Here is a 14,019-nt window from a genome sequence, read left to right as displayed (position 1 = left end):
ACCACTAATTACAAAAAAAAAATAAAATAAAGAATTGTGTGTTAAGTGCCAGAGAAGCATCTTTAGATTTCATCTGAAAATCCTTGATGAATTCAAGAGAGAGGAATTACTTGGCTGATAAGACCATAAAGGACCTTATTATAGTCTTGATGGTAATACAGCAAGAAATAGTAATACAGCAAGATCTTAAGGAATTTCTTAAAAGGAGTTTTGAGGAATCAGGGAAACTACAAGGAGAAGCGACATGGTAAATAAATATATGGAAGTTGAAAATGGGTCTTCAACAAGTGGTAAACAATCCAGGTAAAATAAATCATATCAAATTCTGTGATGAAGATGGAAAAGTAAGTTTAAGTTCATAAATGGAGGGCCCTGAATTCTACGCTAGAAAGAAACCATTTAAGCAGAAATACAATATGATAAAAGATTTAATTTGGCACTCATATATTAGATGAAACAGAGAGAATAAAGGATTAATAGTTAAACTGTTTCTGAAACAGGTCAAGGGAAAATAGAAATAACCTGGTGTCATGAGGAAGGAGGAGGAAGGCGTAGACAGGCAACAGGGAACCTGTTTTACAAAAGGTTTGAAAACTATTTAAATAACAAGAGGCCAGGCACAGTGGCTCACACCTGTGGTGCTAGCACTTTGGAGACTGAGGCAGGAAGATTGCTTGAGCTTAGGAGTTCAAGACCAGCCTGGGCAATATGGCAAAACCCTGTCTCTACAAAAAATACAAAAATTAGCTGGGCATGGTGGCATGTCTTGTAGTCCCAGCTACTCAGGAAGGTGAGGTGGGAGAAGCCTGGGAGGTCAAGGCTGCAGTGGGCAGTGATCACACTACACTCCAGCATGGACAATAGAGTGAGACCTGTCTTGAGAAAAAAAAAAAAAGAAGAGGAAGAGGAAGGAGTTTTATATTGGAGGAGAGAAAATTCGTATCAGAGGTTTTAAGCATTAGGAACCTCTGACTAGGAATCTAAAGGTATGATAATCAAAAATAAAGAATCCAAAAAGAAAAGTTTTGGCATCCGGATAAAATGCAGGGTGGGTAGATAATGAGTTAGATTTTATATATGTTGAATCTGATAGCTGAAAATGTAACTGGTTTTTATTCATTAAGAAACACAGTACTAAAGCTTGGCAAAGAGATAAGGATCGCAGCAGGGGGAATCTGAGTCGCCTCCCAGATGTGACAGTGGAAGCCATGGTCATGTTATCAACTCAGATACATTTTCCAAATCTATTTTGTTAGAAGGAAATAAATGAGAACACATGCAAAAGATAGTTTACCTCATTTTGGCCATATCCACTAGTATCTTGTTTGTTGCCAGAATAGCTGGGGGAACATCCATTTTATTGGCCTGTTTCTGCCTAGCTTCTACCAATTTGCCATATAATACAGTCTGAACAAAAAACAAAGAAACAACTCAACACTTTAAAAAATGTACATAGAAAGATCTAGTCCTTTATTTTTAGAGCTTCAGATACCACATTTTTCCTTAAAATAAATATAAACTCAGACTTTTAGCTCAAGAACAATTTTTTAAATACTGGCAAAATACAGAATTTTAAGAATGCACAGAATCATAACAACTCCATCATAAACTAATTACCTGTTTACAAAAGACTTACCTGAGTCTCTTGCTCTTGTGCCGAAATAACAGGCTCTGAGGCACTGTGAAATGTTTCCAATGACTGCACCATGATACTAAAATATTTAAAAGAAAACAAATAATAAAAACTTTTCTTTCTCCTCATTTACTTTCCATTTTATCCCCTAAATGAGAATGTCTTTCCAAATCAGTACTAACATTTATTCTTCATGACACCAATAGGGTAATTTGTTATTTAAATGACAGCAGCCTAGATTTTAAACATTTTGGATCAAATACATTCATTATAACGGTAAAAATTGCAATTTGAGTTCATTACAAAATCGGTGTGTTTTAAAAAGAGCATTTGTCCCATTCTCTTCCTCAACCAAATGCTTTTGAAAGAAAATATTCTTTTATCCATACTGAAGATGGCACAATATCATCTTTTAATTTACTGGGATACAATAGGGATTAACCAAGGTTTCTTAACCTACTGGTATACAATTTATGATCCTTGCTATAACATCACACATTTTTGGTTGGTGGGAAAGAAGAAACAAAGGAGAACAAGAAGCATTCTTAGAAATTAAAAATTTGGGGCCAGGCGCGGTGGCTCTCGCCTGTAATCCCAGCACTTTGGGAGTCCGAGGCGGGTGGATCACGAGGTCAAGAGATCAAGACCATCCTGGTCAACATGGTGAAACCCCGTCTCTACTAAAAATACAAAAAATTAGCTGGGCATGGTGGCACGTGCCTGTAATCCCAGCTACTCAGGAGGCTGAGGCAGGAGAACTGCCTGAACCCAGGAGGCGGAGGTTGCGGTGAGCCGAGATCGCGCCATTGCACTCCAGCCTGGGTAACAAGAGCAAAACTCTGTCTCAAAAACAAAAAAAAGAAATTAAAATTAAAAATTTGATAACTAAAATTAAAATGTCACCAGGTGAGTGGGGATAAAAGTCAACGCATGCTCCAAATGAGTAAACAAACAATGAGAGATTGAAATAGAAATAAAGAAAATTAGGAAAAGGACCACTAAAAACGAAGAAAAACAAAGACAATCACTAACACCAGGAAAAAAATAAAGGTAGTGGTGGCCATAATAACACAGTTGGGTTAGTAGTATGTATATAATATTTGTGTAGTTATAATAATATAAATGCAATATTATGTTATTATATTAAAAATATATAAAAACATTATTAGTATGATGAAACATAATTATATTGGTAGGGGAATGAAGAAGGGCAAATTTACCATGACAGGAAGTCAGTAGAAAATTTCTAACATTGGTAAGTGAAAAAAAAAAATAGTATTCAAAAAAGAAATAAGAAGGCAAATGCCAGATAAATCAGCTGGAAGATTTGAAGATGACAGCCTCTATGAAAAAAAGGTAAAGTGGGTTTGGGAAGAGTGTGGACTAGTATGCTTGTCACAAGCCATTAATTTCCAATTAACTTTTTAAATCAAGTATAGGTATTATTTTAATGAAAGTTTAAATAAACCTTAAAATAATTATTGATAGATAAGCATCCTGCTCACTTCTGTACACAAAGCCCATATATTTAAATTAATCTCTGGACTACTCCATAGGTGTCCCAAACTCAGTATGTCTATCTTGATTTTAATCAGAATCGACTTCTTCCAAACGCCTATTTATGTCAATATTTTGACCGACTCTCATGAATCACAAATATTCTTCATGACATCTAGAATAGTGAATATTTTCCAGAAGGTTTTCTGGGAAACCTCTTAAAAGCTTTTTTCTGATCATCACTATCTATGGAAGCTAAAGCATTACAAAATGTATTTCTTAAATAATAATACTTGAAAGGTGAATTTACTTCTTGATCCATGAGCTACAGAGACTGGATGTTGAGTTAGCAGGCATGAAAACAACATTAATCTTGGTGACTAGGTGTTGCCAGTAATATATTAAAAGGAATCTTTTGTCTAAGCAGGTTTCAACAATGGGCTTAAAGTATTCAGTAAACTATGCTATAAACAGATATCATCAAGACTTTATTGTTACATGTACGTAGCACAGGCAGAGTAGATATAGCATAATTCTTAAGGGCCCTAGGATTTTCAGAAGGCTAAGTGAGCACTGGTTTCAACTTAAAGTCACCAGTTGCATCAGCCTCTAACAAGAGTCAGCTTGTCCTTTGAAGCTCTGAAGCCAGGCATTGACTTCTCCTCTCTAGCTATGAAAGTACTAGACAGCTTCTTCTGGTAGAAAGCATTTGGTCTACACTCAAAGTCTGTTAGTGAAGGTACCTTCATTAATGATCTTAGCTAGATCTTCTGGATGACTTGCTACAGTTTCTATATCAGCACTTGCTGCTTCACTTTGCACTTTTATGTTCTGCAGATGGCTTATTTCCTTATACCTCATGAACCAACCTCTACTAGCCTCAAACTTTTATTCTGTAGCTTCCTCACCTCTCTCAGCTTTCCGAGAATTGAAGAGAGTTAGGGCTTTGCTCTGGATAAGGCTTTGGCTCAAGGGAATGTTGTGGCTGGTTTGATCTCCTATAGAGACCACTAAAACTTTCTCCATATCAGCAATAAGGCTGCTTTGCTTTCTTATCATTGGTGTATTTATTCACTGGGGCAGCAATTTTAATTTCCTTCAGGAACTTTTGCCTTTGCATGGCTGTTTGGTGCAAGAGGCCTAGCTTTTGGTCTACTGCAACTTTCAACATGGCTTCCTCACTAAGCTTAATCATTTTTAACTTTTGATTTAATGTGAGAGACATGTGAATCTTCCTTTCACTTACTGCAGTGGCTCATCTCTGTAATCCCATCACGGCAGGTAAATCACCTGCAGTGGCTCATCTCTGTAATCCCATCCACGGCAGGTAGATCACCTGAGGTCAGGAGTTTGAGAAAACCCCATCTCTATTAGAAATACAAAAAATAGCCAGGCATGGTGTCAAGTGCCTGTAGTTCCAGCTACTCAGGAGGCTGAGATGAGAGAATCACTTGAACCCAGGACTGGAGAACTGCTTGAACCTGGGAGACAGAGGTTGCAGTGAGCCAAGATCGCGCCACTGCACTCCAGCCTCAGTCTCAAAAGAAAAAACAAACAAACACTTAGAGACTATTGTAGAGTTATTCACTGGTCTAATTTCAATTTTGCTGTATCTCAGGGAACAGGGAGGCCCGAGGAGAGGGAGAGAAATGGTGAATGGCCAGTCAGTGCAGGAGTCAGAACTCATACAACACTTACTTAATTTGCTGCCTTATATGGGCATGGTTAACAGCACCCCAAAACAATTACAATAGTAATGTCGAAGATCATTAATCACAGATCACCATAATAGATATGATAATAATGAAAGGATCTGAAATACTGCAAGAATTACCAAAATATAACACAAACACATGACAACAGAACATGCTATTGGAAAATGGTGCTGATATGACCTGTTTGATGTAAGGTTGCCATAAACCTTTAATTTATACAAAATGCAACATCTGCAAGTCACAATAAAATGAAGTATGCCTGTATATATTTCATACAAATAAAAATAAATAGTGTCTTGATGCTAGAGGTAGACAAAGATTTGAAAGCCAGCTTGGCCATTAGCTGTATGCTCTTGAACAAGTTAGTCAACTTCTTAACCCTTGGTATCTTCAACAATAAAATGGCGATAAATAATAACAGCTGTTAGGCTGTTAGAAGAATTAAACAAGATATCACATATAAAGTTCTTAGTGTTTAACATAATGCCTGGCAAACAGTAATATCCAAGAAGTGTTAGCTATTAATAACACTATTATTTAATAGCTCACTTTAATAATTCTAATACTGAAGGGCTTGCGTTTTAAATTTAACTTCCTTTTGCCAATAAAATAGCCCAACATCTGACAGTCCTTTCTCTTTAGAAAAAAAAATACTCATGAAGTAAGTATAGAACATAAAAATATGGAACTCCATACCTTTTTTTAGAAATGTTACTCCCAGAAGAAATCTTATCGCATGGTTTGTAAGAATATAACTTCTCCAAGTTAGACTGCATTTAAACATATAAAGGTCCACTTAAAAAAAAGTCTCAACGAATTTTTAAATGTGAAGAAAATAAGATACAAAAATCTCACAATCCCAATTTTTCCTTTGCATAATCAAGCCATCAAATAAATCACCTGAAAATAGCCTCCTAAATTATCAGTTTCTAAAGTTCTAAAAGCAGCTAGAAACACAATCCAATGTCCTATCCCTCCCAAAACTATAGAAATAAATCATCAAAAGAATGCTCTAAGATATAGCAAGTGCCAAAGTTATAAAAACAATTCAATTACATTCTGCATACTTCAATAAAGCAGAAAAGGCTCACCAGAAAATATAATTCACTGTATTTGTCTATTATTCCAGTGTTCTAATTAGCTGAAGTCTGCCAGTGGATTAATAATCTAATAGTATTTAATAGTTAATCTAGTATTTAATAGTTATCTAAGATCTAGTATTTAATATTTAATCTAGTATTTAATAGTTATCTAAGATCTAAGGCCAAAAAAAGAAGCAAGAAGGTATATGAGCATGTGAGAGAGAGAGAGTGTGTGTGTGTGTGTGTGTGTGTGTGTGTGTGTCTGTGTGTGCATGTGCAGCTTTAATAAGAACACTTAGGAATCAGGCTTATTTTTTGATCAACTGTAAGTATTATAATGTGTGAGCACTCTAACCTTAATGACTTAGAAGACAGGTTTAAAAGAATCCAAATCAAATTCCTTCTCAAATACTTCCAATTCTTTATTAGCCCCAGAAATTATATACCATATATTTTAGTCTGTTCACATCACTTCTCTTGCCAAATTTTATGTTTTGTTATATATGCCATTTTTTCTTTAATTGGAAGAGAATTAAAAAATAAAACTTTAAACAGATGTTGAATCAATCAAGAATAAAATAAATAAGAATGATTTCTTTAAAACAAACCTTCTTCTCTGCAGTTAATTCAACTGGTACTTGATTATAAGAACACTGTTTGGTGTCTGAAGATACAGTGCTTGAGCTGAAAAATAATAAATTAAATTATCTCAAATGTTAAAATGCAAGTATCTAATTCATGAATCATCATACTCTCACTCTCAGAAAGAGGTAAGATTACATTACCCTTTTAGAACTGGCAATTTTTTAAACTGAATTTTTTTTTCCAGAAAAAGCTTTAGAAGCTTTAAGAAGCTTGAAAGAAAAAACTTACAAGAGATCAACATCATGTAAAGGGTACTAAAAAGTAAGCAACACATATATTCCCTTTCCACTTCTACACCCAAGAAATAAATACGATAAATGGATTCCTTAGCATTGATTTCAATACTGCTTCTTTAATCAACGAGACAGAAGTTTTCTAAATACCATGGTCAGCTACTTCCCATCAACCAAGAAAATGTTCTGGCTGGGAGCAGTGGATCATGCCAGCAATCCCAGTGGTTTGGGAGGCTGAGGCAGGAGGATCACTTGAGCTCAAGAGTTCAAGACCAGCCTAGGAAACACAACAAGATCCTGTCTCTATACAAAAAACTAAAATATATTAGCTAGGCATAGTAGTACATGCCTGTAGTCCCAGCTACTCAGGTGGCTGAGGATCACATGAGCCCAGGAGATCAAGGCTGCAGTAAGCTAGGATCGTACCACTGCACTCCAGCTTGGACAACAGAGAAGGACCTTGTCTCTTAAAAAAAGAAAAGTGCTCTACAATTTATCCTTTCCTCACAGATCCCCTCCCCCAAACTGACTATAAATTGGTATAATTTGAATCACATAAATAGTAACAAAAAACCCAGAAGTTACAAGAAAAAGTACTGAAAAATGAACCTAGGCAGAAGAAACTTCTTTGGACACAATTCTTCATTAGCTTGAAGGACGAGGCTCTGAGATCCTGAAGTTTTAGCTTTCTGAAGCCATTGTCTACCCTATCAAAAGCAAGAAAGATCTTTTAATACAGAGTGGGAAACAAAATTAAGTAAAAAAAGGCAAACTCCTACACTGTTTACCTTTTCCGTGAGCATGCAAATCTTCACAAATTTGTTATGTCCAGAAACATCTACCAAGAATCCCTCGACAATGAGCTGACGGGAAAAAGCCTTCCACCAACTTTCTGTTTGATCCTTGCCAGTGCCAAATAAACTGTGCCTGCGATATTGATCTGCAAGACGCTGAGAATTCTGAAAAAAGGAATAAAATCAATATCTAAAAATGCTAATTTAAACATACAGGTTAATTAAAACACAGACCTGTCTATTGATTCTTTGGATTTACACTAAATTTCAGCTTTAAAAACCTACAAAAATGTTACACCAATCATGGCCATTCTGAACACTCACAAATAAATGTATTATCAAAATAATGTTCCTTTGTGTCTTAAATAATGGCAGGAAATTTCACATATAATTCAGATGCATTTCCCAGTATATAGGTTTGGACATGGGTTTGGAATACTTAGCTTTTGTTATTTAGACCTCTTAGCAAACTCACATTATTGTTTGAAACAGTGATCAAAATCCTACAGCTTAAGACTAGAACCCTGAGAATTATATAAAAGGCAATGCGAACCAACAGCTACTCATCCATGAGTGCAGTGCAACAACTCACAGCTTCCAATGCATTTTTGCTTTTACTGTGCTTTTGCACATGATGCACTGCAAAGTTTACTTAATCATTTATGATTTAGCTGCTTCATTGAGATACACCAGGAAAAGCAGGTGCATGCTAAACAGCTGATGGTTTTGAGGTATGTTTTCCTAAGTGAAAGGACAATTCCCATGGGAGGTTCTTCACAGCCATCAAGTTCTAGAAATGTTAGGAAAGCTAGTGTGTCATATGCAAGTCTGTTGTTCTCTAACAGAGAGGACTCTCCTGCTTTCACTCCCTATAAAAGTATTTTTCATTACTTTGTCCTCTTACTGCCTCCTTCATTCATCCTATACATTTAAATACTACTTTTAAATATATATAGCAGTACATGGGCCAGGCACAGTGGTTCATGCCTGTAATCCCAACACTATGGGAGGATCACTTGAGCCCAGGAGCTCGAGACCATTCTGGGCAACACAGTGAGACCCCCATCTCTACAAAAAATAAAAAAATAGCAAAGTATGGTGGTGTGTACCTGTCATCCCAGCTACCCAGGAGCAGTAGCTGAGGCAGGAGAATTGTTTGAGCTCAGCAGATCAAGACTGCAGTGAGCTATGATGACATCACGGCACTCCAGCCTGAGCAACAGTGAGACCCTGTTGCAAAAAAAAAAAAAAAAATACACAAACAAAGGGCTTCATGGAAAAGTATTCACATTAAATGTATTTGTGGTGAATATGACTGATTGTAATTCAAGGGTTATTCTAACTTCCACTATTAATTCTTCCACTGCAGAATCTGGGACGATACATATACTACTTCTCAAACTCCCTTTCAGCTAGGGTTCTTGGTTCTGTGTATTTGCATGACAGGTGTAAGCAGGAAGTGAGGCTGAGGCTACTCCTCTGCTGTTTTTGCAGGCATGCATGATTGTGGAGGTATTTAATTTTTATAAGAAAGTGTGAGCCAAGAATCCAGCATACAATGACCAGCTTCATAAGTATCCACAGGCATCCATTTAGTGGTTACAAATTATAGCAGGTTAACGCTGGCAATGCAGTTTGATCAAGAAGCCATCTGTCAACTTGGGAAGCTTCCACCACAGCGCCTAACCCCAAACTGCATTGAGTAAGAAGCTGTAATAATCAGGAAGGTTCTACCTTTGCTTGCTCTGCAAACCAATGTATGTCATTCTTGTTCTGTTTTAGAATGCTTGTATTTGCATTTTTAACATTCCACAATGATAAACCTGTAATCATAATGTTTTCATCAGTTCAATAAAACCAATACGTTTGTAATAGAGAGCCTTATAGTTGTCAAGGTTCTACTGCAAAATAGTTCGCCAAGGGTTAGGTGTTTAGTGGAAGCTTCCCAAGTTGACAGATGGCTTCTTGATCACAGAACCTTGTCAACAATATCATAAGTCATTTAATACCCAGTAATAAATACCTTTCTGCTTAAATTCACCAGAATGATTAGGAGCAATTTAAATTTCTATATAAAAATGCAGTCTAAAATTCTACAAAAAGACAGACTATAACTCAACATTCTTAGATTTCATATATACCCTAATGAAGGTTTCATAATCAATGAAAAATCCAGGGATCAAAATTAAAAGACTATATAAAATGAGTTGCAGCAAACTTAACTAAGGCAACTATAAGGCTCTCTCTATCACAAACGTATTGGTTTTACTGAATTGAGAAAAACATTAGGATTACAGGTTTATCATTGTAGAATGTTAAAAATGCAAATACAAGCATTCTAAAACAGAACAAGAACGACATACTTAAATGTAACAATATACTGCTTTAATATTTGAGAATCTTCCCAAGTATATGACTGAAAACAAAATGTCATAAATATTAATATGCTTGTCATTTACTACTATTTCTAAAATGTAGATTTGCCAAAAAATAGGCTAAATAAGGGTGATCTTTCACAAAAAGGAAGCTAAGATGAAATTAGGTAAAGTAGGATAAATTCCCAACAGAGATAAATAGGGCATTGTCTATATATTGAACTTAAAACATAGGCTTCTGATAGGCATAGTTAAGAGAATCTATACCATGTTGTCCTAAATCTTAACAATAAAAATAGAATTTTTAATAGCTAAGGAATGAATTTTAGTGTCCTGATTACATTTATTAAATTATGATCAGAACAAGATTTAGAGAAATATAAACACCCAGGTACCATGTGGCACCTTCTTCCTTGTTAACAAGTCCTGTCTGTGCTAACCTTGACTTAGGGTTGATTTGAGTAGAACGTTTAAAAGTCAAACGTATGTAGCATAAACAAGTCTAGAGATTGAACGTACGCCATGAGAATTACAGTTAATACAACTGTATTGTATTTTGATTTCCTACTAAATTAGTAGATTTCAGCTTCTTTTGCCACAAAAACAAAAAAATGGGAACAATGTAAGATAATGGATATGTTAATTAGTTTCACTATAGTAATCATTTTACTATATATAGGTAACCCATAACATCATATTAAAAACCTTAAATATACATAATACAATTTATTTTTATAAGTAAAATAAGATCAAACATTATGAAATTTCAGAGCTGAAGGAAATGATGGAGGTTTTTGATCTATCTTAGTCATTTTTACTTATATTGTTAACAAATTATCAGAGGCTCAAAGATATTAAATGGTAGCCTAAGGTCTCACTGTATACCTGTACTAAAGCTAAGACGAGAACATAGGCCTCCAGATGACTAGTTCTAATTTTTTTTTTTTTTTTTTTTTTTTGAGACAGGGTCTCTCTCTGTCACCCAAGCTGGAGTGCAGAGGTTCAATCATAGCTCACCTCAATCTGCTGGACTCAAGGATCCTCCCACCTCAGCATCCCAAGTAGGTGGCACTACAGGTGTATTCCACTATGTCTGTTAATATTTTTCAAATTTTTTTGTAGAGATGGAGTCTCGCTATGTTGCCTAGACTGGTCTTAAACTCCTGGACTTGAGAGATCCTTGTGCCTCTGCCTCCCAAAGTGCTGGGATTACAGGCATAAAAGCTAATTTTTTCTTATGCCATACACATGCACGAGCACTCACAAGCATGCACATACACATACACGACCCACATGCACACACATACACCCACACACACACCCCACACACACACATCCCACATGCACACACACTCACACCCCACATGCACACACACATACCCCCAATATACATATATGTGGAGGCTTTCAAGCTACATTACCTGGGTTCAAGTCATAGCTCTGGCAAGTTATTTATTTTCTATTTCCTCATCTAATATGCAGATATATTCATTTTCATCTCTTGAGGATGCTGTGAAGACTAAGTCCATAACCAGGACAAAGCCTGGCTTGGTAATGTTAATCTGCTTTTTATTAGTTAACAGCTGATCCTTTAACTCAACCTGAATTTCTTAACCTAAGAGTAAAAGGCATGACTTGGTATCTTGTGGGGTTTCTTCCCTGGAACACTTGTTAATGGTACTCTCCAACTGCTAGGGGTTACCTTTGTAGTAGTTCTATTGCTCGCAAACACCAAAACTATCAAGTTGCCTAACTAGACTCACTAGCTCTCTAGACACTAAAAATTACTCTTCAGGCTTTTCCTTTCATAAGCAGAAGAAAACATTTATTATTATGAAGCAATGAGGTTTTATCTGATCAGTATGGAGTAACTGTCCCTTCCCCTCATGATCAGTAACTATAAACACTGTATACTCCATGAATATATTTATGTTGCCTGGTTTCCATGGCAATCACCATGAAGAGGATGAAACATCTTTGCTTTAAAGCAGAGTATCTTTGTTTTAAAGCAATCATATTCCCTTCTCAACTAGAAATGTTACATTAAAAAAAAAATAGAATTAAAACACAATATAGTAAGAATATTCAACAACAAACGCTTAATGATTTCACACTCTGAGCAAGGCCTTATCTGTTAATTGCTTAAGTGTTCTAGTTAATTTTGCAGGTTGTCCACTGATAAGAGTAAACACTACCTACGATGAGAAAGCTGCTCTTTCATTCATTTCAAACAGGGTATTGCTCTATCACCCAGGCTGGAATACAGTGGCATAATCATGGCTCACTGCAGTCCTGAACTCCTAGATTCAATTGATCCTCCCACCTCAACCTTCCCATAAGGAGGACTACACACCCACACCACCACACTTAGCTAATTTTTAATTTTTTTTTTTTTTTAGAGATGGAGTCTCACTATGTTGCCCAGGCTGGTCTTGAACTCCTAGTCTCAAGCAATCCTCCCACTTTGGCTTCCCAAAGTGCTGGAATTATAGATGTAAGTCACTGTGTCCATTGGGCATAAAAACACAAGTTTAAAACTGCATGTAACAGCATAATAAATAGAAAGGACACTAGACTAGCAGGCAGGAAAGCCCTTCATTCATCCTGACTCTGGCACAAAGTAACAGTATGACCTAGGGCATGTCATTCAGCTTTCAGTCTAACTCAGTCTCAACTACAGTAAAATAAGGCAATAATGTTAAACAGTCTTTTTGCCAATGTTACATCTAAGCAGGCATACTTCTGTGGGATTCCATCTCAAAATAAAAATTTTCAGACCAGGCACAGTGGTTCATGCCTGTAATCCCAACCTTGGGAAGCCAAGGTGGGAGGCTCACTTGCACCCAGGGGTTCGAGACCAGTCTGGGCAACATAAGAAAATTCTGTCTCTACAAAAAAGTTAGCTGGGCATGGCGGCATGCAACTGTAGTCCCATGTATTCAGGAGGCCAAGGAGGTAGGATCACTTAATCAGGGAACTTTGAGGCTGCTATGACCTATGATCAGGCCACTGTACTTAGAGCCTGGGTGACACATCTCCTTTCCTTTTATAAATCAGATAGAAAAATAAGGGTCACCAAAATGGACATATCGTAGAATGCGGAAACCTACTAATTGATGGGTAAGTGTTAGAATAAAGAGAACTGACTGCTCAGAGTAGATGACCCAAAGTATCAGTTTCTGGTAAAAGCAAAATCTTTACACCAGTATCTGATAGAGAAAAAGAACAGAAAAACAAACAAAATAAAAAACTTGCCACTTCTCCATAGTAACTTCTTTAAAAATCACCACTGCTTTTTGTGCTGTGAATGCCACATTCTTCTCCACCCTTCTTCCCTCATTCCATCTCTTAATGAATGTCCAAATCAACAGTATCACACCAAAATCTACTGTATACTCTATAAAAATAGGAAGTTCTAGTGATACCCTCATGAAGACTCCTCTAATTTCTCTAAACACTTTCTCTCTTCAGAACTTCACTAACATTTACGTCTACTCACAGATCCCTTATCTCTTTCTCCACCACATTACACTTATTTCTTAAGTAACACCTTCCATACTAGATAATGGGTCTCATTTAATTAAACTTTGAATTCTCCTCAAAATACAATACAATGCCTTATACAAAACTACGTTTAATAATTAGTGGAAAAAAATAGTTATAAACTCCAACTCAGGAAATTTTAAACTCGGCATGGCACAATGATTCTTAATGCTCTGGGAGGCCAAGGGTGGAGGGATCTCACTTCTTAAATGTTCCCCTTAACTTGAGCCCAGGAGTTTGAGACAGGCAGGGCAACATGGGGAGACCTCATGTCTACAAAAAAAAATGTTTTTTTTAATAGCTGGGTGTGGTGGCACTTGTGGTCCCAGTTACTCTGGAGGCTGAGGTGGGAGGATTGCTTGAGCCCAGGAGTTCAAGGCTGCAGCAAGCTATGATCATACCATTGCATTCCAGTCTTGGCAATTCCTAAGTTCTTAAACTACAAAAAGGCCACATCCAATGTTAAAAACACTTTAACTTCCTTTGAGGGTGGGGGTGAGGG

At 36.5% G+C, this 14,019-nt stretch overlaps 1 protein-coding gene across 26 annotated transcripts in view; it reads right to left on the bottom strand.

The window, feature by feature from the left end:
* The window catches only part of WRN (WRN RecQ like helicase), a 151,298-nt gene that overhangs the window by 24,306 nt on the left and 112,973 nt on the right, over positions 1–14,019 (bottom strand). For 18 of the 26 annotated variants that reach the window (XM_078347446.1, XM_078347447.1, XM_078347445.1 and 15 more), the window contains 6 exons: positions 7,594–7,764; positions 7,415–7,512; positions 6,536–6,611; positions 5,542–5,615; positions 1,637–1,712; positions 1,295–1,407 (listed from right to left, as the gene is read on the bottom strand). In XM_078347446.1, coding sequence (XP_078203572.1) covers positions 1,295–1,407; positions 1,637–1,712; positions 5,542–5,615; positions 6,536–6,611; positions 7,415–7,512; positions 7,594–7,764 — 608 coding nt within the window. Of the gene's footprint in view, positions 1–1,294; positions 1,408–1,636; positions 1,713–4,376; positions 4,668–5,541; positions 5,616–6,535; positions 6,612–7,414; positions 7,513–7,593; positions 7,765–14,019 lie in introns of all 26 variants that reach the window. The other 8 variants (XR_013525615.1, XR_013525608.1, XR_013525610.1 and 5 more) reach the window with 2 other exon arrangements.

This window comes from Callithrix jacchus, chromosome 13, assembly GCF_049354715.1.
Source record: "Callithrix jacchus isolate 240 chromosome 13, calJac240_pri, whole genome shotgun sequence".
In the NCBI taxonomy this organism is placed as follows: Eukaryota; Metazoa; Chordata; class Mammalia; order Primates; family Cebidae; genus Callithrix; species Callithrix jacchus.
This window is presented reverse-complemented; position numbering and strand designations above follow the sequence as displayed.